Source organism: Sceloporus occidentalis, unplaced genomic scaffold (assembly GCF_023333645.1).
Source record: "Sceloporus occidentalis isolate IW3139 unplaced genomic scaffold, rSceOcc1.0.p SCAF_8, whole genome shotgun sequence".
NCBI lineage: Eukaryota > Metazoa > Chordata > Lepidosauria > Squamata > Phrynosomatidae > Sceloporus > Sceloporus occidentalis.
The window spans coordinates 825,232-849,278 of record NW_028316988.1 but is presented as its reverse complement, the minus strand read 5'-3'; the positions used below and the strand labels follow the sequence as shown (position 1 = coordinate 849,278).

Below are 24,047 nucleotides of genomic sequence, written 5' to 3'. Positions count from 1 at the left end.
AACGGCGGCATTTATGTACCTCGAAATGTCTATATATATATAAAAAGATATTTCCCTCCCACCCCAAAATACCCAGAGCGCCTATAAATCCTCCGCCGGGCAGCGAGGGAGGCATAAAAAGTCATATTCGTATTGACGAGGCATCAAACTTCTCCTGGCAGAAGGTGCCAAGGCAGAGACGATGCCAACGTCTGCCGCTGGTTGGAGAAGGAAAGCGGGGAAGTTGGCAAAAAGAAGGATGCTGAATTGAGCCAGGAGACAGAAGGAGGAACCATACATACTCAATCTCATGTATATGTAAGTCGAGGGCAGGTTTTGGGGCCAAAATAATGGAGGAGAGAGACAGCATGGTACAGTGGTTTGAGCATTGGACTATGACTTGGGCTATGACTCCGGAGACCAGGGTTCGAAACCTCTGGATGATCCTGGGCAAGCCACACTCTCTCAGCCTCAGAGGAAGGCAATAGCAAGAAACTACCAAAGGAAACTGCCAAGGAAACTGCAAGATAATGTTGTCTTAGGGCTGCCATAAGTCTGAAAAGACTTGGAGGCACACAGCAGAGGTCTCCAGATGTTCTCAGACTGCAATGCCCATCAGCCCTTGCCAGCACAGCCAATGATGAAGAACACTGGGTGCTGCAGCCCAAAAGCATCCAATTCTCACCCATCTATTGCACCCCTAAAGTGCCTTCATTGCACCATCTTTACTTCCACTCCCCAAAGTAGTTAGTTACAAGTCGCTACACAAGTTGTAACTTATGGCCTCTCATGTCTGGGCACAGATCAGGACCTGAGGTCTGCAAAGGTTTTGCAATGGCGAACATCCTGCAAACCTTCACCTTAGGGTTGCCATAAGTTGCAAAAGACATGGCAGAATGGGGTTGGACCGGATGTCCCTTGAGGTCCCCTCCAACTCTATGGGGTTTTATCACACGAAGGAGATCGGGAGTTTATCCCTTGAATATCCCAGGGGAGAAATCACACAATTGCGATTTCACACAACATCTCACAAAACCGGCCATTAAAGTGGTCACAAAGAAGCATTAACGCATATCTTTTCACTTTCGGGATTTCGCCGAATATGCATTTCCGATATCACTTTATGCGCGCGATTGCGTGTGATAATCACTTGCGCAATGACTCGCCATTTCCGCTTCATTTGTGGGAAGCCTTAAATGCGCTTTAATCTCTCCTTAATGCCGAAATCAGCCCCAGCGTGAGACACTCCTAGAGATTCTATGAGGGCATACAACAACAACAACAACAACTCACACTTGCCTTCCCTAATTTCTCCTGCACAATGGGACAACATGATCTGAAGCCATCGCCTCGCCCTACTTTCGCTTACAGCCCTTTCCAATAATAACAGATAACAACCACAACAGCCTTCCTCCGCTCTTGCATGCATTTCGGAGGAGAAAATGACCTGCTTTTGTTGCCGTTGCGCAAGCGTTTGTTGTTTTTTTTAAAAGTTGTTGTCTTTATTTTCTCGTTGGGCAGAAATGACTATTGATATTCCCTCCGTTTATAGCGTCGCGGAGGTTTATTCCTTCTGCCCAATTCTAGGAATCGATGTACCACTGACGCGTCGCGCATCTCTCTCTTTCCCTGATACCTGACCAGGTTTCCAAATTCATTTCGGAGGGGAGGAAAGAGACGGAAACATCTATGCAAAGTCACAAATCATTGCAGCGTTTTCCTCCGACACCGCAAGCCTTCCTTATAACATTTCACATATGAAAGCCATGATAACATCCAAGTGTGGCCAAGATGGGGAAAGGTATTAATAATGCCATGAAAGCATATAAAAGGCTGCGGCGGTTTGCTTTTGCCTGAGCCGACTGGGAAGGGCAATCTTGCTCCTGCTTTCCTCTATTGAGTTAACTGAGCACAAATGACTTTTGCATTTTGAACTCAGTTTGCAGCAACTACAATAGGCTGAGAACAAATGGAGAAAATAGGACATATTAAAAGCATCTGGGATGATTATTAATTAATAGGGATCGTGCGATAGCTCAATATTAGACATTGTGGAAATGGACAAACTTACAGTCCGTTTGAATAATAAAAGATGTGGAAAGGATAGAGGAGGAGCGGTCCCCGATTCTAGGGTATTGCAATATCACATGGCACTAAAAGCAGGATAGATGCAGGTTTTATATTGAATAAGGTATGTTTAAATATGCCAACATGGGAAATTATAAATATAAAGTCAAATGTTGTACTCCAGGGCATTGCACAACAAAGTATGACTGTAAATGTGACGACAACGTTGCATTACGTACAGATATACGCAGATAAAGGGCGCGGAAGCAAAAATTTAAAACAGAGGAGTGGTTACTTAACTGACCATGGAAATCTATGATAACAATGATGCATGCATATGTTTGGCACTGATTCGTGACCCTAAACCCACCTTTTTTCCGCTGCCGGGCAAATGGGTATAAAACAACACGGTTGGCATCCTGGGATCTGCATCAGCAGAAGGGCGAAGAACGCTGCGGCGACACTTTTTAGGTGCATGAGAAAGCAGAACAAGGACGGGAACCCAGGTTGGAAGTGCATGGGAGGCCATTTGCATATATATATATATATATATATATATATATATATGGCCCTGCAGAGAAACAAATCACACACACATATGCGCCAAACAGTGCTGGTTGTTGCGCCACCGCAGAGACAAAGATTGGGTTGTTATGGTTTGATAGGATAAAGGCTCCGAAGTAGGGCTGCACAGCGGACGGAGGAGGCAAAATCTAGGTCAGGCCCATCTCCGATGGCAATGAAGGACAGAGAAGGTAGGACACACAAATGCCCATCCCTTCCGGAAGATGTTGTCCTCCTTTGCAAAGAATAAGGCACTCCCATCACTGCAATGGAGGAAAGCCTTGCACTAGTTAGGTTCACACGGCCAGGAAGTTTCCACAGCACTCTATGCGCCCATGTTTCTTGTACATTGGGGAACATCAGACCCAGGGGCCACATCTGACCCACTGGGATGCTCCAAGGCAACTAGCGTTGGGTGGATTCCCAATATTCCCCATCTCCAACCCTGCTGAGTTTGCAAACTCCTTTTGCATTTCGAACTCAGTTTGCAGCAATGGAAGGAAGCTGAGGACGAAGGGGGAGAGCGGGAGGAGGAAAGAGAAACACGGAGATAGGTGGATAGATGACGGTTGCATATATATAAACTACCCATTCATTGCCAGCATGACTAGTTCCACGTCTTGTTCCATACTCACCCCTCTATTCGTCATTCAGCCCTTTTTATTCCTCTAAGCTAAAGAACAAATAAACCGCAAACAGTTTTGCTTGTGGCTCAAGGTGAAATTGCTTCACCTCCCGGAGTATTCAGCTCATCCTTTTTTATGCACCTCTGTAATATGTTTCCTCCTCCTTTTGTCAGATGCAGCAGTGTGGATGTCTGTCTGTCTGTCTGTCTGTCTGTCTGTCTATCTATCTATCTATCTATCTCCAACATCTCCCCTTTTTTGTTGGTTTGCAACAGCCCCTTACTCCAAGATGCTAACATGAGTGTCAACTGGCAACCCAAGCTCCGCACTAACCAGAGCCTCTCAGTTTTGTGTTTTGTGCTGCAAGATCTTACAACCCAACCACCCGACCTCCGAGGTTGCGTGAGGTTGTGCGCGGTCGCGCATGGAGGCCAGCCTCGCCGTGGGGGCCTTGCGTTGGTCTCATGAATAATAGAAAAGAGATGAACGCGGGGAGGGAGAAGGTCGCGCGGCGGGTCAACTGAGAAAATTTGCAAAAGCAAGGGAAAGAGGACACACAGACACACATACACAGCTCTGCAGAAGCAGCAGCAGCTGTTCCTATTGCAAAAGAACAAAATTTCAAAACAGAAAGGACCAGAAGGGATTTTGGATGGAGGATTGAGAGAGGCCCAGCTTTGCGCAAGGATACAGAAGCATCCAGGTGCATGCTGTAACAGCGCCACACAGTGGCCGCTCCGAGGAAATGGCAAAGGAAAAGGGCCACCCCAAGAGAGTTTGATGCCTGAAACAGAGCAGCAAATAGGGGACCCACATCCCCCCAAATTTAGGGATGCCAGACCCCAAGCCAGCCATGTTATTTTGGTCCATGGGCATGAAACCCACTGGGCGAGTGCCATGCTCTCAGCCACATAGGAAGGCAATAGCGAACCTCATCTGGGCACACCTTGCCAAGAAAACTCCAGGATATGTTTGTTTTAGGATTGCCATAAATTGGGAATGACTCAAAGGCACATGATTACAACAACAAATAAGGTGTGAAGCACAACTGGAGGCGTACCCACCTGCGCTTTGAGGCTGGACGCTGTGAAGACGGTGATCTGGTTGCCACTGCTGGCCCACAAGGCATCGTCCAAGGTAAGCAGCGTCCGCACCGGCGCCAGTCCGACCGTCAGACAGGTGGGCTGGGCTTCGGCATCCCAGAGTCCCCCGGCGGCTTTGCATTTTAAAGGAAAGGGAAATAATTTAGACTATAGGATATCAATCAGAAGGCAAATGAGACAAGGTTTGGACTACAGCTTCCAGAATGCCCTTCCACTTACCTGGAGCAGGGGATTCTGGAAGTCATAGTCCAAAGACTATGACTTTCTAAGTCATAGAGTCATGTTTTGCAATTTCGGCTGTGGTTGCGTTTGCATGGAAAATAGCATTCTTCTGCACAAAAATTGGAAGCATCTCCACAAATTGTGCAGGGATTTTTGCACAAAGGAGGCCGCGTTCTGCACAAAAATGATGTAAATTTTGCACAGAACAGGCTGCTTTCTGTACAAAACAACACCCAGGTGTGAATTTTTGCACAGAACAGAACTGTGAATAGGCTTTGAAAACAGATTTGCTTTGTGGAATTTTTACCTTTTTATATATATTCAAGCCATGGCTGGTTGAATCCATAGATTAAAAAGTCCATGGATATTATAGAGGGACGCTTGTACTATTTCTCTCAACCGGGACATTATATTCCTGTTGATGCAGCCCAGAATTGCATTGGCCTTTTGTGCCGCCGCATCACACTGTTGGCTCAGGTTTAGTTTGCGGTCTACTAAGATGCCTCTATCCTTTTTGCACGTCCTTCTTGCAAACCAGGTGCCATCCGTCCTAATATTTATGCATTTGTGAATTTCATTTTTCCGGTCTGGATGTACCACCTTATATACCACTTTATCCCTTATATTTATCAGTGTCACCTCTCAGTCACGTCTTCTCCAAGCTAAATATATCCAGCTCCCTAAGTTAAGATATGGTGCAAATGCTCTCTCATTGGGAGCTGAGCTAATGTTTCCTTTTCTTTAAGGGTTCCTCTGCTTGCAAAACACGCAGGTGTGCCTTTGCAAGAGATAATCTCCATGCTACAGAGTTTGCGCCAACTTTGCCCTTTACATCTGCAAAGGGCCGATTAAACATCCGAACATCTGCAAGGAAAACGCCGCTTTCCTCCCCCCGTCCTCGACCCCCCGACACTTCACTTTGCCTCTCCGTTCCTTTCAAACGCACGCACTTTAATTAAAAAAGCATAAACTGCTTATCGAGAGCTAATTAATAATAGTTTTTCCCAGAAAAAAAGTGATGCCCTGGCAAGCGGAGTTTGGAAGCCGCGCGTAAACATCCGCTCGTAACCCCGGAACGGAGGGCGACAAGTCGCAGATTGTGGATGTTTAATGGAACGTGAAAAAATGGAGGCTGGCAGATGATTACGGGCAGGAAAAAAAGAAAGAAAGAAATACAGAATTGGAAGCAGGGAGAGAAAAGGAGAGATAGAGCCAAGGCTATTTGGATATATAAGAAACGGTGATGGTCCGGCGTCTCAGCGTCAGGGGTGCTGTCAATCAACTCTGGGTTAAAATGTGGATGCAAGGTAATAAAATGGAGGCTGTAGGGAACAAAGCCAAGGAAGACTAAAGATCTAGTGATTCCCAAACTTTTGGACTTTGGATCCCAGAATCCCCAATCGTTGGCCAAGATGACCAAGGCTTCCGGGAGGTGGAGTCCAAAATGTCTGGAGGATCGGTTTGGGAATCGCTGGTCTTACACCCTTCGACATTTCAGAGATGAAATATGGGGCACATAAGGTACATCAGAGCATGGTCAAGGTATTAATGAGGAAAGATGGGCAAGCGAGGAAATGCCAAAGTGGTTTGCTTTCGCTGGAACCAAGTGGGAAATGTGAGATCCTTCCCCTTCCTCTCCTCTCCTCTCCTTGTTGAATTGATGGAGTATGGACAACTTTTGCACCGTGAACTCGTTTTGCAGCAATTGAAAGAAGCTGAGGACAAAGCGGGAGGAAGAGGAGAGAGAAGCTGGGACATTTTGGAAGCAAATGAGAAAGTGGGAAAGCAGAGGATTTATTAGGACTGTCCCTGGGAATGGGATTTGAGCCCATTCAGGTTGCAGGGAAGGATTCGCAAGATGAAATGCTTTACCTTGAGAGAGAGAGAGAGAGAATCCATGCACAAGGCTGGGCTAGACCTCCTCTTTCATCTCCTTGACTTGCAAGTTGCAAAGAGAAGTTGCAAACTCCTTGACTTGCAAGTTGTGAACACAATTGCCAAGTGTCGATTGTCACAGACAGAGAGGCCGGATATGAATAAAGTAAAGTATTGTTATTATTATAAGTTGCAAACACCTTGACTTCCAGGTTGCAAACCTTCCTTATGACCCCATTCAAAGAGGAACCTGTTGACGCTCTCAGACCTAAGTACGTCTCTGCGCCTGCGATGTCCGAGATTTCGCCCCTTGCAAAAACTGCGCTGACCCTCCGAACGAGGCTCTTTCTTTCCCCCTCCTGCTTTATCAAATTTTTTACCAGGAAAGGGAATTAAAGCCCAGCTGACAGGCTTCAGCAGCAGTAAAACGGCTGCCCATCTCTCCTCCTCGCGCCGGAGAGAACTGACAGCCAATCAATAAGAAATTACAGAGCTTTCAAATTGGGATTTTGTCTCGGGACCCGAAGTCCAGAGCGTTGCATTTTGAAAGGCAATTAGCATAAAGTGCTTTTTTAGGGGGAGGAAGAGAAGGTATGCGGCACTCTCGTCTTCTCCTTCTTTTCCCCCTTCCCCTCTTCTTCTTCTTCTTCTTCCCCAGCTACAACCAGCAGGAAATTAAAATAGATTTAAAATTAATTAAAGGCACTCGGAAAACAAAGTGCGGATGAAACTTTCCCCTCGAGGAGAGGATGAAGGAGTGATGAACAAACAAACGCGGTTTATTATTCCGGTGCCTTTCTCGGGGTTTGCAAGACGTTGGGAAGTTTCCACAAGGGTTTTGTTGTTTTTTCCTTAGTCCCACATCTTTCTTCGTTTATGTTAAGAAAGGAATTTGGAGGGATGGGAAGCCGCTAGAATCTAAATGACTTCTTGTTTCTTCCCGCAATATTTCCAACGCTGGAAATGTCACTGGATTTAGACTTCGAAAGAAGAGGACCAAAAATGTGGTGAATCCATTAAGCTCGCCATGCACTGAGAAATATAGAATCCTAGAGTCAGAAGGGAGCCCAAAGGCCATCAAATCCAACCCCTTGCCATGCAGGAATACACAGTTAAAGCACTCCTAAAAGTTGGCCATGAGCCTTCCAAGTCAATCTATTCCACCATCAAAAAGTTGTAGTTGATGCTTAGTGCCCCATACATGGTTGCATTAACTAGGCCCATTCCTGGATCTCAAATTTTGGCCCCCAAATCTCAATGCTTGCAACACTTGTGAGAAAGGTTTGCGATCTACAAAAGGGCAAAGCACCAGTGAAAAAGGACTAATTTTGGGGATGAGAGGTCTCTGTTTCACCTTTGCGCCAATGCTCACCGTTGCTTCTGGCGTAGGCAGCGACGGTTCCATCCTGCAATCCGGCGAAGAGATAATCGGAGCTGTGTTTCAAACAAAGCACCGGCTGGAGTCCGGGGCTTTTGGCCGTCAGCAAACACTGCGTCCCCGTGTCCACGCTCCCATAAACCAGGATGCTGGGAAGTAAAGAAAAAGCAGTATAAGAGGGGATGCATAAGGTTGAGAAATACTTGGAGTCAGGCTCAACGGAGCAGCACTGGATGCAGCAGAACTAGAACAGAATGGGGAACCGCTGGAGCAGATGCATCCATTCCTCCCAAATTGCAAAGTGTAGGGTAGGAATGGGGGAGATTATACACCTTTGGGGGGTTTCATTGCAAAATGTAGGTGATCCAAAATATATGGGGCAGTGCCTCTGAACTTATGCAGAGAGACCCACCAGCTTCCCTCTGAGCTTATTGCCATTAGCCCATTTGCAGAGCGTGGAAATGACTTTTTACACTACGGCGCATAAAAGGTCATTCGCCACCATTATTTTACCGCAGCGTTTTTTAAAAAGCGACTGAGTGGCTTGCCTCTTTTTAGCAGGGAATGTTTCAAAGGCTTGCCTCTTCAGCCAGAAAATGTCTGCTAGTATATTTTTTAAAAGAAAAGGATGAAGAACGGAAAGTGGGTTAGACCCAACACCTGTCCAGTCTAGTCCAGTCCAGCCATCCATTTGCACCAGTTCCTCAATGGGAAGCCACCAACCGGGCACTGAATGCAACCGCGTCCCTTTTTGTTCATATTCCTAAGTAATTGGGATTCAGTTCCCATGGGGATTCTGAGCACTGCAGTCCAAAGTATGTGACTTTCCCCAAAAAGTCAGGAATGCCTTGAGCCCAGATTACTTGCAAGGCCTTGCAAATGCCGTAACCGCTACCCGACACATTGACCCCATTCACGCCACCGCAAAGAGAGCCCTCCTCACCTGCCGTCCTGTAGCCCCAGGCAAATGGCAGGTTGCGCCGGCAAGCTTTGGTCGGCGGCCGTTTCGGAGTCTTCCTCTCTCTCATCTTCGCTCCGCTCCGGAATATATTCCGCGCACAGGACCTGGGAGGCCACCGGGAAGGACTTGACCGTCCGAGGCATGGAGCGGTTCAAGGAGAAGATCTCCACTTGGCCGCTGGACCCTTCCTGGCCACCGCCAACCTAAAGGAGCCAAGGGGAAGATGAAAGAAACCCTTGAACACAGCTCCGCTTGGCAAGGAACACGGGAAGCTCTTGCCATTTGTGTCCAGCAACGCAGGAAAGCAAGCACTGCTGCGCAAAGCTTTGCGGCGTCAAATTTCCCATGTGGTATGCTAGGACTAAAAGAGGCCAGGGTTCGAGTTCCTGCTCATCTATGGAAACCATTGAGTGATCTTGGCCAAGTCACTCTCTCAGCCTCAGAGCAAGTCCATGGTGGCCAACCTCAGAATAAAACTTGGGAGGGGATTGCCTTAAGTGGGAGTCAACTGGAAGGCACAACAAAAACAATGTTCCTGGGCATCAACCCACAAACATTTGGAAAACCAAAGGGATTTTCCAAAGGGATGGAGGCGGCCCAAACTCACCCAGAGGTAGCCTTGCGGGAGGGATGTGCTGACGGCGGAGAAACCCAGCAACGAAGAATGGACCGGACTGTGGACAGCAGCACCCAGCTGGATGCGAGATCAGATTGCGTTTCCACCAAAAAGAGAAAATAACAAAGACAGGCAAAGTCAGACGTAGGAAGAACTTGGAGAGGAGGCACACTTGGTGCACCAAATGTCACCGTTTTGCAATGCATTTTGGTCACCCTCCTCCAGTTTCTCAGTATCCTTTTTGGATTGTGGTGCACAGAACTGGACACAGGGTTATTCCAGCTGACCGAAGCAGAATACAGTGGGCCCTATTACTTCCCTCGATCTAGACGCTATATTTCTATTGATGCAGCTTAGAACCTCATTGGTTTTTTTCTAGCTGCAGCATCACATTGTTGACTCTAGTTCAAGTTACAAGCCTTTATAGTTTTTTGTGGGGTTTTCAGACTGTGAGGCTTTGTTCTGGAAGAGTTTATTCCTGATGTTTTGCCTGTATCTGAGGCTGGCATCTTTGGAGAACGCTGGCATGGAAGTGAATGGGGATGGATAGATGGATAGATGGATAGATAGACAGACAGACAGACAGACAGACAGACCCTGGGTTGAGAGCAAGTGATCATACAGTATTTATATATATTCTCTTCCATGCCAGCGTTCTCTGAAGATGCCAGCCACAGATGCTGGTGAAACATCCAGAACAAACTCTTCCAGAACATGGCCACAGAGCCCCCCAAACCCCACCAAAAATATGGATGCCAGCCATGAAAGCCTTAGACTTAGAGAACTTTACTTTACCTGTTCCCTCTTATAATAAACCAGGTTTGTCATGCAACTAGACCCAACTTTTGCAAAGGCCCTAAGCCCCAGGTTTAACAACCGGGTGATGCCCCAGAAGTGAGCCAAAAGGACCCAAATCTTGTGTCTCCCCAGGAAAAGAGGAGAGAAAATCAGCTCCGTTTCATGAAAAGCAAAAGCAGAGAGAAAGAGAGACGTGACCCATTTGTCGGCAAAGGACACAAGGACACAAACGCAGAGCGATTGTGCGGTCCGGGGGAGAGATAAGACGGAGGAGAGCGCGGAAGGACAAGAGTCAAAGGGAGCTTTGTAGATTAATCGTAACAGAGGAACACAGAGCCTCCCCTGTTCCCATCTGCTTCCCTTTTTGAAAAGGGGGAAAGGCGGCAGCGGTGGGGGGGACGCACATAGAAAGACGCGGAGAATCATTTAAAAAGAGCAAGATTGGCAGCTGGGGTACGCATGCAAAACAGCAGAGGCTCAAAGCAAAGAGGGAGAGAAAGAGACAGAATTCCACGACAAAAACCCAAAATATGGCACCTAGGAAAGAAGAAGGGGATGCATTGGTTTGGGCTTTGAACTACGACTCTGGAAACCGGGGTTCGAATCTCGGCTCAGCCATAGTAACTGATGTTGGGCAAGTCTCACGCTCTCAGCCTCCGAGGAAGGGCCATGGCTTGCCAAGAGGAAACCTGGCAAGAAGACCCCACAATAGGGTCGCCGTGGGTCGGAAATGGCGTGAAGGTATACGCAACAAAGGCAAAGGAGGGAAGAGATGCCACAGGCAACACATCACTTCAGAGCTTGTGGGGTCCCACAGGTGGTGGCCCCCAAAACCCCGAGTCTGTTCCTGGCCCTCATTGGGTCTCCCCTCCACCAAGGAAAGGATTTTGCAATATGAATTTTGTTATTCTGAAGATGGCAAAATATGACTGGGTTGAGGTATTCCCACTGTTTTGAAGGAAATTGGTTGGTTTCGTGGAGGAGTGGGGGACGTGTGGCCCATGGGTCACATGTGGCCCACCAACACCCTGAATCAGTTGCAAAAGCCACAGAGAGTAGCACCTGGAATCTCTAAGGAGACATGCTATGTTGCACTCCTCCAGCGCTCTATGGTGCAGCAGGACTCTCTGTCCATCTGGCGCACCATGAAGAAACGCCACAGTTGCACAAAGTCAACACTGCAGCCCCAGACCGCAATGGAGGAGGGCTTTGATGCCATAGCCACCTAAATTTCTCAGATGAGAACCAGAACACATGTGGCCAGTACAGGATAGTTGTATTGTTTGGCCACCAAACAGAGATTTCAGGAGCCCTGGAGTGACCATCAGTGACCATTACCTGCAAGTCCAGGGCTCTGGAGGAGAAAGCGGGGAGACGGCAGACCAGGATGGGGCACCAGAAAGGAGCTTTGCTCTTCTTGTCTTCCTCGGGACACAGCCAGCCGGGCTGGTTTTCTTCCCCTGCATCAAAAGTGTTAAGAGAACCTCATGATACGCATGACTACAAGACCCACCATCCCCAACCAGTACCTTTTGATACAGCTTGGGCCACTGTCTTTAATGGGACTTGAGTATCTACAGATTTTGTTGCTCACAGAGGGTCCTGGATCCAAAGCCCAGTGGATAATAAGGACCCACTGTATATAGATATACATATTCGAAATGGCATTGCACACACACACACACAAACCTTCTGAACAGATCCTGCCAACAAAACCTAATGACAGGGTTGTTGAAGTGAAAAAATGGCTTGTAGACATACAACAATAACAACATATATATATATATATATATATATATATATATATATATGGGGCAAATAGATTAATAAAACAGAGACATATGCCCATCTATTTTAAACAATGCTCTTCTGCGTGAGTTTTTAATGTGTCTTATATTTAAATGCTGGGCACCTAGGTCTGCAGTGCATTTCCGATGCCAAAAAGGCCAACAAACTGCTTTCGTTCCTTTTTCTTTTTATGAAAGTGAAAAATTCAGATTGCTGGTTCCTGGGGACGCTGGGAATTCAAATCGGGTTTGAAATGAAATTTCCTTTCCTTCCCATCTCTTCCGTTTTTATAATAAAAGGGGGGGGGGGGGGGACCAGAGTTAATGCAGAGTTAAAAAGCAAAAAAGGAGATAAGAAGGAAAGAGAAGAGGCGTCTGGAGGGAACCGGGAGGAAAGCAAAAGCCGGAGAGTTAAAACGTTTTGTGTTGTATTTTGCCCGAAACCAAGAGCGTTGTCGTTCTTTGAATGATGAGATTAAAGGGGAGGAAGAAACGCTAATCTGGAGGATGACTTTTGGGGTGACCGGGTTCGAGTTTTGGGGGGGATTTTGCATGTTTTTCCGCATCGGAAAAAAACCCAAAGGGAACTTGGTTCCCTTTATAAAGAGATTAATGGAGGAATTTTTCCTCCTTTCAAGAACCAATTTCATCCAAGGACGGCGGATCAGCGCTCCCAGAAGAAATGGAGATGGGCTGCAAAAGGAATGATGATGATGATGATGATGATGATGATGATGAGTCCCTTCTCCTTATGACTGAGATTAGAGAATGACTATATCTCTATTCAAACATCTCTCCTTCCATTTTCTTTCCCTCTCCCACTCTTAAACATCTGGCATGAAGAAGAAGAGATCTGTGTTGCTTAAAAGCTTGACCAAATGATCCCACGAACGTTTTTAAAACGCCAGGAGGTTACTTACGGAGAGCAATTTTGGCCAAATGCAAGCGGTTGACCCAGGAGATTTTGCTGAGAGGGTTGGGAGTGATGAAAACCACCATGACGCTGATGGGTCGGCCGGACCTGAGTTCGAGAACAAGGCAAAACGGGCAAAGATTTAGCTTTGCTTATTGCTGACTAGCTCCGCGCGCTCAGAAACATTTTGCATGCTTAAAATATAATGGGATATTCCTCCACCATCCAGCAACCTGGGCCTCGTTCCCACTTACAAATAAATCGATCTGCAATCCGAATTGATGAATCGATTTGACAATGGAGCGTGGTTCCTGCTACATTTGCCCCAATTGTATTTTCCCCCCTCTAAAATAGCCCACTTGTGGCTCACATTCACGAACGAATCGGCTGAAAATGGATCCGCTCCAGCCGGCCGAAGGGCAAATTTAAACTGATTCTGATCCACATCTGGTTCATGTTTGCACAGAATCGGTTTATCCAAAAAGACATCAGCGTCAAAAAGATACAGGTTAAATGGTTATAATGCATGGCCCCCCTCTCCGAATCAGTTCAAGTGGGAACCAGGGTTTAAAAGGTAGTGGGAATGAGGCCCTGGAAGGAAAAGATCTTAAGCCGGGAAGGAAAGAGAACCTACTTGTCCGGTTTTCCCGGAAGGAGGAGACGGAGGCGGCACTTGTTTGCAGAATGGATCTCTTCCTCTTTGACCCTCACCAGCCTTTGGAGGGCAAGGCACCAGTCCTGCGCCACCGTCATGTTCAGGTTCTGGCCATGAAACAGAGAGAGAGAAAGATGGAGACATTGGACCAGGTCAGGTCTATAGGGATCTATGGTTGTTGGGGTGCCTTCAAATCACCTCCAACCTACAGTGACCCTAAGGCAAACCTATCATGGGGTTTTCTTGGCAAGGTTTCTTTGGAAGAGGTTTGCCATTGCTGTCCTCTGAGGCTGTGACTCACCCACTTTCCTGATCCAAGTCTATGATTTTATGATTCTTGTGTACTTTGTTGGCAAAAGATCTCACCTGGTAAGTGCCATGGAGGGTACTGATGAGGAGAGTTATTTGCTCCACCACCGCAAGGTCCTTCTGAAGGTCTTGGAGCTCCTGAAACAGCCGAGGGGGACCCAAGTAGACTTTATCTGACGGAGACACCAAAATGTAGTGACAACGCTTTTACTAGGAGGTCCTGGACTTGTCTACAAAATATATGGATACGGAGGGCCGACTACCATATACACTCGACTATAAGTCAATTTTATGTGTTAAGTCGGGTAAAACTTAGGGGCGTGTAGCAAAGGATCTAAAGGATGAAGCAAAGCAAAACAATGTCAAAGAACTTCCAAAATTCCAGCAGCCATAGCTCTTTGTTACTCTTAAGGCTGGATGGATGAGAGACTAATGGAGATCAATGCTTCACATATTATACTCTTGCTTTTCACTTCTTTTAAGTAAGAGATAAGATACAGTACTTGCATTGATCCCATGGATAAGTTGACTCAAGTTTTTTGGGTATATTATGGATTCATTCAACATTATGCACTTGTCCCTACAAATTCACTAGGGTTAGGGGCACAAGACCCCTGTGAATATGGAAAAAACGCAAATAACAAAAACACCATGTTTTTACCTGAGAGGACACCTCTCTAGGAATCTCTAGGTCCTCCAGGGCAACTCTGTGGTCAACATCCGACAGACACTGACCATAGAGTTGTGCTACAAAGGCCTAGTAGAGTATTCTCTCTAGGAATCTCTAGATCTTTCGGTGCAACTTTCAGTTAATGTTGACCATAGAGTTGCACTGGAGGACCTAGATATCCCTAGAGAGAACATATTCATCAAACCATGAATAATCAAATCCGCAAATATGGAGGGATAAGTGTATATTGGTTTCATAGTCCACCAGGTGTTATCAACTGGAGTGGTGGACCCTCCGTGTTTTTTGCATTGTGTCCAAGACTCAAGGGCTTGGCGGATGGTCACTCACTGTGGGCAGAGGACTGGCTGCTGGGCATGTGCCGCTTGGACGCCACGTTCTGGATGACGACGTGGTCCTTGTCCTGGGCGTTGCTCTCCTGACCAACTTCCACCACTTGGACCTGCGGAAGAGCGGCGTTCCACTTCACGATGTACTTGGGCCCCAAAGGGACCAGACTGCTGATCTCAAGCTGGCCCCTGCGAGGAAGACAAACACCTTGCCTTTAAAAAGAACAGCCAGAGGTGGACGGAGTCAGACCGCTAAGGTCTGATGGTCAGCAGAGCCCATGCTGGGTTGACCAGAGATGAAGCATGCCAAGTCCATTCCCTATTTCAGTCCAAACTTTAAAATCACTCTCCCAGGTGCCATGATTATTTAATATAAAAATAAAGTTTCATTGTTATTACAGTGGTCCCTTGTTTTAATAATAATAATAAATAATAATAATAAATTTATTTCTACCCCGCCCTTCCATAGATATGATCAGGGCGGCTTACAAAATTTAAAAACAGTACAATAGAAGAGAAAAATTCAATATAAAAGTTAAAAACATTACTACAAAAACAGGAACAGGAGATCAATAAAATACGCGTGTCAAGGGCAGAGAAAAAGAAGAGTTAATTTAAAGCAAACCGGGGTCAAAAGGGGAAAAATAAGGGGCAGGGAAAAAAAAACAATCTAACTAAGGCGGGAAGGCCAACCGAAATAAATACGTCTTCAGATTTTTCTTGAAGATAGCTAGGCGGGGGATCCATTCCGGACCCCCCGCATAAGGCAAATAGCGCGTATGCTTGAGCCCCATTGAAAATAATGGGGCTCGTGCATGTCGCGTGCCATGGGCGCATGCACCATTGCCATTTCCATTGCACGGCTTTCAGAGTAAGCTAAAAGCCGCATATAGCGCACCCACGTATGACGCGGGCGCCCTGTATTATTATTTTAATGCTTAAACATGTTCAATTGATTTTTTTGGGGGGGTATAATTAGGATTATTATTGTATTGTATGGATTTTTATCGTAATTTTTATTGTCTTGCAAAAAACCCATAGTTGGGCCAGTTCAGCCCTTGGCGCAAAGGTGGGTTGGGGATGTTGGGAACTGTTTTCCCACAACATAGCTTTTTTTCTGGACTGGGCACCGCAATCGGCATGCAACAAAGCAGTCAAAATGCATTCTCCACATGCTGGATTTTCTTTCTTTTTCTCCTGTGCATAATACTTCAAAATCTCCGGCGCATCAAAAGAAACGGAGAAGACATTCGGAGGCCTTAGGGGAAAACACTTGCCCCTGAGCCAAAAGATGGGAGCAAAGAGCCCACAAGGCGTCTGCAAAAAGCTAGCAAAACCGTCCTCCTTGTTGCCTTCAGGCATTGGATTCGGTGGATCTGAGACCCCCGTCTGAGACACCTGAAGGATTTGCAGGTATTGCAAAACGTCCGACACATTTCTTGCTCCTTTGGACGTCGAAGGGGGTTAAAATGTGCCTCGGAGCTAAACCTCCAGCTTGCATCAGGAACCATTGTGCCGAAAGTGTCCTTCAGCAAAGCAAGACAGATCTGATGAAACACTTCACTTTTGTACACAGTCATTAAGGGTACAGGTCTTCTCTCTAGCAACCCTTTCACAGGTGCCACAATATCACACAACCATGCAAGCTCCAATGGCACTCAAAGCCAAGACCCATGCACTCCTCAATGGAGCAGACAGAAGTAACCACAAAGCCTTTGCAACCCAACATCGCCAGCAAGTGAACCCTTAACATTGCACACACACAGTCCAAAAGTGGACCAAACCTTGGGCCTACCCGGTGTCCACCGGCCTGCGGAAGAGAAACATTATAGTATAAGAAAGAGGGTGAAGTTGCAATGCATCAATTCCTGGCTGAACCAAAGAGATATAGATAAGGCTGAAGAAGAATGGCTGAGCTTTGCAGCGAAAAGATGGCAATAACAATAGCAAGCGACTTTGGGAACAGATTAAGATAAAATTGGGAAATACGAGTAAGAAGAGGGAACTTTTGTTTTTCTTTAGAATTTAACGAAAGAAAGTATACCAAAGCATCATTCTCACTTACAAATAAATCAGTTTGCAATACAAACCGATGGATCGGTTCACACTACATTTGCCCCGACCCCATTTTCTTGTTGTAAAATAATCCACTTGTCGCTGATCACGTCATAGGAAATCAATTTGGATCCACATCTCATTCACACTTGTGCCGAATTGGTTTATTGCAAAAGATGCAGAAAAAAATGAGCATCAAAAAGACACATGTTAAATGGGTCTTGCGCAGGGCACCCCTCACCAAACCGCTCCAGCGATTCGGCTCAAGTGCGAACAAGTGTCATTTAAACCATCAAACTGGTTAGCAAACTGGTTTGTAACATAGTGAGAAAAATATTAATATGGTAGAAGGATGACCTCCTCCTATTGCCAGCCCTCCGCTGCGCATTCAACCGCACATGGGACAAAAACGCGAGGCACATACTTGAAATTGATGTTGGCGCAGACCAGCATGTCATTCAAGAGGAACACTTTCCGCTCCTTGGACTTGATCAGTTGACCCCGGTCTCCGTAAACCGTCTCCGTCAAAGTCTCGCAGAGCAACAGTTGGCGCTGACCCGAGGTTAACAACTGCGGAAAGATTGGAATAAGAAAAGGAAGGAGAGTGTTGTTGTTGTGTGCCTTCAAGTCTTTTGTGACTTACAGTGACCCCTCAAGGCAAACTTATCATGAGGTTTTCTTGTCCAGAACCCTAAATGTTATACTTTCCCATAATGCAGACCCCAGGTTTTGTACTTTCCCATAAGCGCACACCTTGTTGAGGCTGCTGCGGTCACTGACGCTCTTGGTCAGCTGCTGGATCTCGGCCACTTGGTCCGCCAGACGCTTTTGCTCATTGAGTTTCTCCGCCAGGGTTTCCAGTTCGGTCAGGGCCAGCTGGAGAGAAAGTCGGTCCGCGTGGCCTTTCGGGGTGTTCTTCAGCATGTCCTGGACCCCCCGAAAAAAGAACATTAAGTTTTGAACACCTGAAGGCCCGTCATGGAGAAGACGGAGCCCACTTGTTTCCAGAGATTAGAACACAAACCAATGGGTTTGAAGAAGATAGATTAAAATTGAAATTTCTACTATGTGAGCATAGCATTATAAAATTATAGTACTGAAATGTATTGCAGGCAAGAGTTGCCAGGATGATAGACAATTAGGTCAGGTCAAATCCTTTGCTCTGAATGCAACAATCCTGAAGCGGATCCTGCTTTAGGTTCTTAGCCCAAATAAAAGGACGTAATGCAGAGACGGTTTGGAGACAGTAAAGGAAAACATATAGATAATAGTTTGATTTATAGGTATCCACGAGGGATAGAGAAACATATGTTAGATGCATATTTGGCATCCAACAGGTATGAAGGGGTGCATATATGTTTAATTGATTTGTAACCAATGAATGTAATGAAGGTTGGATGGGCATCTTTCAGAAAGGCTGTAGTTGTATGTTTCTGAATGGCTGGGGTTTGGACTAGCTGGCTCTTAGGGTCCCTTCTTTAAAGCACCACTACGACCATGTTCCATAAAGTATTGCAATGATGATCCCCAAAAGACGGTACCTGCAGCAGAAGAATGAATTGTGGAAACCTTTGGATGGGCTTCACCATCAATCCGTAAAGGGTCACCCGGTCTACGCTGGCCATCTGTCTCTTCTGCGCAAGAGGAGAAAGGTCAACAGTTAATCATTTAAGATTGCAACCTGTGTGTCCAGATCAATGGACAGCCATCTTCCCACATTTGGTAAAACCCAAGAAGTCCAATGCTACAGGGACTACAGGTCCCTGCAATGGCCAGCTTTTTAAAAAATGTCTGGACCTTGCATCTTCTTAAGTGGTCTTACTTGTGTAGTGACGTTGCAAGGTATGGGTGTCCATTGCACAACAGTAGCCAGTGGGACGACTGCTATACCACAGCCAGATGTGCAATGGCACCAATGCACATCAGGGTGTTCTCAGCGCACATCTGGACACAACCTAGAAAGTTGTTGTGAGTACAATGGGAGTGTCCAATGTGCACCAGAAGAGCCCAGTGAGCATCAGAACTGTCCAATGATCCTGAGAAATACTCAAGGCAGACACTATTAGAAGTGTCTGGTGTGCATCAGAAGTGTCCAATGGGCATAGGAAATGCATGTTAGAAGTATCCAATGGGCATCAAAACTGCCTAATGGGCATGATAAATGCCCAATGCATATTAGAAGTACCTGATGGGCATCACAAGCGTCTGATGGCCATCCCAAGGACCCCCATGTGCATTGGAGCTCTCTTGTCAGTGCCCAGGCTTGTGTTGCATTACAGCAATGTAGTTACACATTCATAGAGGCATGAAACATAGTCTGTGATGCCAGATGTCAGTCAACACATGTCGTTCTCGCACCCAGCCCTCCCAACATGGCAACTCTTAGGTCCTCCTTCTCTCACCTTGAGGAACTCCAGGAAGGCAGGTTTGGTGAGGCAGGCTTTCTTGATCAAGGACATGGCGCTGGTGAAGTTGTTGACATACTCGCTGTACACATCCAACACCATCGACTTGGAAAACTTGGGAAAGCAAAAAGGGGAAGAAATTAGTCCTCGAGGTTTGTAACCATTCCTACTGGAAAGCCATGGGACAACATATGCTCATTCCAGGGGTTGGATGAAAGGTGCATTAGCAAGAGGAATGCAAGACATTTGCATTAGTCCTGCAGCACACCTTGGAGGACAACAAACCCAACCATCCCCCTGCTAAAAAACAAAAATACAAATTATTCTCATTGGGGCTGTACAGACTGGCACTTTGTGCCGGCCTGTATGCGCGTTAAGGGCTGAGCATCTGCGCGCTCGAAGCCCTTCTCACACCACCCAGCCACCATTATGGCATGCGTCCATCAACATGGCACACGCCATGATGATGCACACTGAGCACAGTGCCCAAACGGCAGTGCGTGGAAGGGGTGTCATGACACCATGATGCGGCGCTTATGACGCCCCTTCCAACTCGCAAAAAGAAGCCCAGGGCACAAAGGGGCGGCATTGAGCTGCCCGTATGTACAGCCCCATTATGATTTTTAGCCCTTTTAGAGACAAGGAAGCGTTGTTCTGGAGTCCCTCATATCTGGAAATTCTCAACCTAGAAGTTACAACCCAGACGATGGAGGAATTGACACCCTCCGGAGACATCCACCATTTTGTTTGGGCAGAATAGGCAGTCATTCTCCAATTCCATCCTCCCCAAAAAGCACTCACTGAGGCTACAAAGAGGTCACCGATCTTCTCCGTCGTATCCCACTCCACGACACGCGACGACAAGGCGATCTGGAACATGGAGTGGCACTGGAGTATCTCCTTGACCCGGAAGAAAACCACCTGGCATTTCCTGGCGCTGAGCACTTTGGGCTCCATCTCCATCAAGGGGTTCCTGTAGTCCTGTCGGCACAGTCATGAAACACAGCATTAAAAACTATTAACTGCTCACTTATTCCTACTTCGGTGGCTGCTGCAATTGGGATGTTTGGGCAAAAGCACTCCCAGCGTGGAATAAAGTTACCAAGAAAATATAAAAATATCATATTTTGATAACATGAAAAAGGCATCCAATGGTTCAGATCAGTCCATAAATATCTGAGCATGTTTCCTTTTCCGTTGCTGCTGATAAAGGTATCAATTCATCCAAGCCAGAAATAGATATTGGTAGGTTTTCTTACCTGCAAGATTCGCCGCAAGGAGTCAACATAGCTCCTCTCGCTTTGCACAATGGAGCCAAGGATGTGTCGCCGGACTACCTGAGTAAGATCCATGGAGGAGGAAGAGGAGACAGAGAGTTAAACAAACCAATTAGGGATGAAAGAATATTTTAAAATGTTCAAAAAATGATATTAAAAAAACCATGTTTTTCACATGTCAAGAAACTCTGGTATGAAGAATTCTGGACTGTTGAGACTCTTCAGTTCAGGATTACAAAATTTGAACATGGATGTTTTGCATAGAAAACAATGCAGGGCTGAGCCTTTTCTGAACAGAAAACTGTATTACTGTACAGAAATATTGTTTTCTGTGCCAAAGAAGCTGTTTTCTGTGCAAAACCACCCTGTGCACATTTTTGCACCCAATCAATCCTGAATTGCAAATCTAAAACAGTTCTGGTCCCAAGCATTTCCAATAAGGGAGACCCAACCTGTATGTCTTCTTAAACCACCACTATTTCAAACCAATAAGCAGCATGCCAAAGGTTATAAATAATAATCTGTGTATAATATTTAATCATCTAGTTGTTGCAGTTGTTGTTGCACTTTATGGAGGTATGGGGAGGCAGGCTGTAGATGAAATTAACAAGTACATATTCTTCTTCTGTGTTGTTGTTGTTGTTGTTATTTGTATCTTATTGGAAAGATATAGCTTTGTTGCTTGTGTGCCGTCAAGTCATTTCCAACTTACGGTGACCAAAAGGCATGGGGTTTTCTTGGCAAGGATTGTTTGGAGGTTTGCCATGGCCTTCCCCTTTATTCAAGCTTTCTGTTTGCTTGTTTGCAACTAGTTGCGCATAGAATCATAGAGTTATATGAATGGGATCCGACCATCGCAGGCCCGCTTTGCTGGGAAACGGGCTGAGCTCCAGCCCCTCCTCAGTCAGCAAGGCTTTCCTGTTGCCACCACAAGACAATTTTAGAAACAAATACCCTCTTACTCACTCTCTGTGCCATGAGCAGTCTTTAGAGGAAACAGAGAGAGAGAAGAGAAAGAGAGAGAAACATTGCGTCATTGTGCAACTCCGACATTGCTGCGTCACGCGCATCCCGGTTTACATCCATGAATGGATCTCCGCAACTTGGAAACTACTAGGATGATAGAATCATGGAGTTGGAAGAGACCTCAAGGGCCCTGATCCAGTCCAACCCCTTTATTCTGCCATGCAGGAACTCCCAGTCAAAGCATCCCCATGGACAGATGGTCATCCAGCCTCCATTTAAAGACCTCCAAAAAAGAGACTCCACTACTCTTCCACTGTCGAACATCTCCAACTATTAGGAAGTTCTTTCTAATGTTTAGGTGGAATCTCTTTTCCTGTAGCTTCCATCCATTACTCCATTGTGTCCTATTCTCCAGAGCAGCAGAAAACAAGCTTGCTCCATCCTCAATGTGACATCCCTCCAAATATTTAAACCAGGCTATCATATCACTGCCTCTTAACCTTATCTCTTCTCCAGGATAAACAGACTCATCTCCCTAAGCCACTCCTCAGGGCTTCATGGCTTCAGACCCTTCACCATTTTTGGTTGCCCTGGACATGCTCCATCTTGTCAACATCCATTTTGAATTGTGGTGCCCCAAAGGGAGGACCATGCCAACAGCCTACTTCACAAGGTTGTTGTGGAGATAAAATGGGGGACCTTGAAGACCCTGGAAGAGAAGCAAGGTAGAAATGGGAATGAATCAGCCAACCAACCTGTTGAGGGCTCAATCCTTCAGGCATTGGGCCCAACTCTGGAAGCAGTTGCTTCATAGCCGTCACTGGGACCTCCAAGAACCCCATGTCTTCCTCTTCCGAATCACCTGAGAAATTAAACAGGGAAAAGAGGATCTCCAGATCTACTCCAGATCTACTCAGGGCCAGGGAAACATCCACATACCCTCCAATGTTTCACAGGTAAAAACCAGAAAACGTGGGATGAAGAAACATCAGCGTGTGGTCAAAATGGTAAAGATTGTTACAGAGAGCCCTCCACATTTGCTGGAGTTAGGGACATAGGACCCCCATGAAAGTGGGGAAAATGCACATTTAAAAAATATATCTATTTTATGAACCTATGGGGACACCTCTCTAGGAATTTCTAGGTCCTCCAGAGCAACTCTATGATAAACATCCATCAGAGGTTGACCACAGAATTGCACTGGAGGACCTACAAATGCCTAGAGAAGTATTTTCTCTAGGAATCTCTAGGTTGTCCAGCACAACTCTATGGTCAACATCCATCAGAGGCTGACCACTGAATTGCACTGGAGGACCTAGAAATGCCTAGAGAAGTGTTCTCTCTAGAAACCTCTATCTCCTCCAGTGCAACTTCTAGTGAAAATTGGCCACAGAATCAGAATGGAGGACCTACAAACTCCTAGAGAAGGCATATTAAACAAATCCATGTATAATCACACCCACAAAAGTCAAAGCTGCAAATGTGGAAGGCAGACTTTGGCCCTATACAGACAGGCCAAAATAAAGCTGCTTCAGGTCACTTTGGAGGTATGGTGTTTCAATGATGCATGAGTCCTAAGAGTCTGGAAGCGGCACCAAAGCTACACTCCAGTCCTTAGGACAGGAACATGGCTTTGGTGCGGCTTCTGGACTCTTAGGACACATGTATCATTTAAACAGCATACTTGCAAAGTGACTCGAAGCAGCTTTATTTTGGCCTGTTTGTATAAGGCCTTTAATAAGCTGTTAATTGAGTGCAAACTACTTTTGGACATTCTGAATTCAGTTTGCAGCAACTGAACTAAGCTGAGGACAAAAGGAGATGGAGATAGAAGCCAAGGCATTTGGAAAGGAGCTGGAAAAATGGGACAGCAGAGGATTGACCCGGACAGTCCCTTTCAAATTGGGTACGAAGGTTGAACTATCCACTAGACTTAAGGCCAATGGCGCCAACCCAAAGCACAAGAGAGTTCAAAGTGAGTCAGCAGATGGGCTTTTGAAAATGGATGACTCGAGGAACCGAGCCAAGTTGCACGCTTCGAGGTGGGCCTCGAGGACAAAATAGACCTGGTGCAGCTGGCTTGGGAGGAGACAAATTCTTCTCCGTTCCCAGCATAGACCTCAGGCCAAGTTGCAGACGAAACCCACCGGCTGAGTCACCTCCAGCGGAAACCTCATAGGGCCTGACTCAGCGCCACCGTCGGAGGTTTCTTGTGGGCACCGAGAGGAGGATTGCGGACAAATTCTAACCTCTTTGCTATAGGGGGAAAAGTTGTACACAAATGCACAATAGAAGCAAAAAAGCTGGTGGTCCAAGCAAAGAGACTGGGACGATCCATGCCTTACCTGAGATGGAGGAAGAGGAGGAGGAGGAGTGGACGATGACGTAGTCCTGGTCAGTCCGGTGCCGTCTCCTCCACATAATATCCCCCGGTCACCCACCCAGAACGAAACCCAAATGCTGGTTGCCAAGTG

At 46.3% G+C, this 24,047-nt stretch overlaps 1 protein-coding gene across 9 annotated transcripts in view; it reads right to left on the bottom strand.

The window, feature by feature from the left end:
• LOC149307606 (rho guanine nucleotide exchange factor 10-like protein) overlaps nucleotides 1–24,047 on the bottom strand; it is a 49,739-nt gene that overhangs the window by 11,027 nt on the left and 14,665 nt on the right. For 7 of the 9 annotated variants that reach the window (XM_089534079.1, XM_089534084.1, XM_089534081.1 and 4 more), the window contains 17 exons: nucleotides 22,325–22,435; nucleotides 20,590–20,663; nucleotides 20,132–20,311; nucleotides 19,328–19,444; nucleotides 18,467–18,559; nucleotides 17,679–17,852; nucleotides 17,350–17,495; nucleotides 16,666–16,680; nucleotides 14,872–15,059; nucleotides 13,911–14,026; nucleotides 13,524–13,651; nucleotides 12,897–12,997; nucleotides 11,528–11,649; nucleotides 9,383–9,469; nucleotides 8,758–8,978; nucleotides 7,809–7,963; nucleotides 4,301–4,452 (listed from right to left, as the gene is read on the bottom strand). In XM_089534079.1, coding sequence (XP_089390205.1) covers nucleotides 4,301–4,452; nucleotides 7,809–7,963; nucleotides 8,758–8,978; nucleotides 9,383–9,469; nucleotides 11,528–11,649; nucleotides 12,897–12,997; nucleotides 13,524–13,651; nucleotides 13,911–14,026; nucleotides 14,872–15,059; nucleotides 16,666–16,680; nucleotides 17,350–17,495; nucleotides 17,679–17,852; nucleotides 18,467–18,559; nucleotides 19,328–19,444; nucleotides 20,132–20,311; nucleotides 20,590–20,663; nucleotides 22,325–22,435 — 2,180 coding nt within the window. Of the gene's footprint in view, nucleotides 1–4,300; nucleotides 4,453–7,808; nucleotides 7,964–8,757; nucleotides 8,979–9,382; nucleotides 9,470–11,527; nucleotides 11,650–12,896; nucleotides 12,998–13,523; nucleotides 13,652–13,910; nucleotides 14,027–14,871; nucleotides 15,060–16,665; nucleotides 16,681–17,349; nucleotides 17,496–17,678; nucleotides 17,853–18,466; nucleotides 18,560–19,327; nucleotides 19,445–20,131; nucleotides 20,312–20,589; nucleotides 20,668–22,324; nucleotides 22,436–24,047 lie in introns of all 9 variants that reach the window. The other 2 variants (XM_089534082.1, XM_089534086.1) reach the window with 2 other exon arrangements.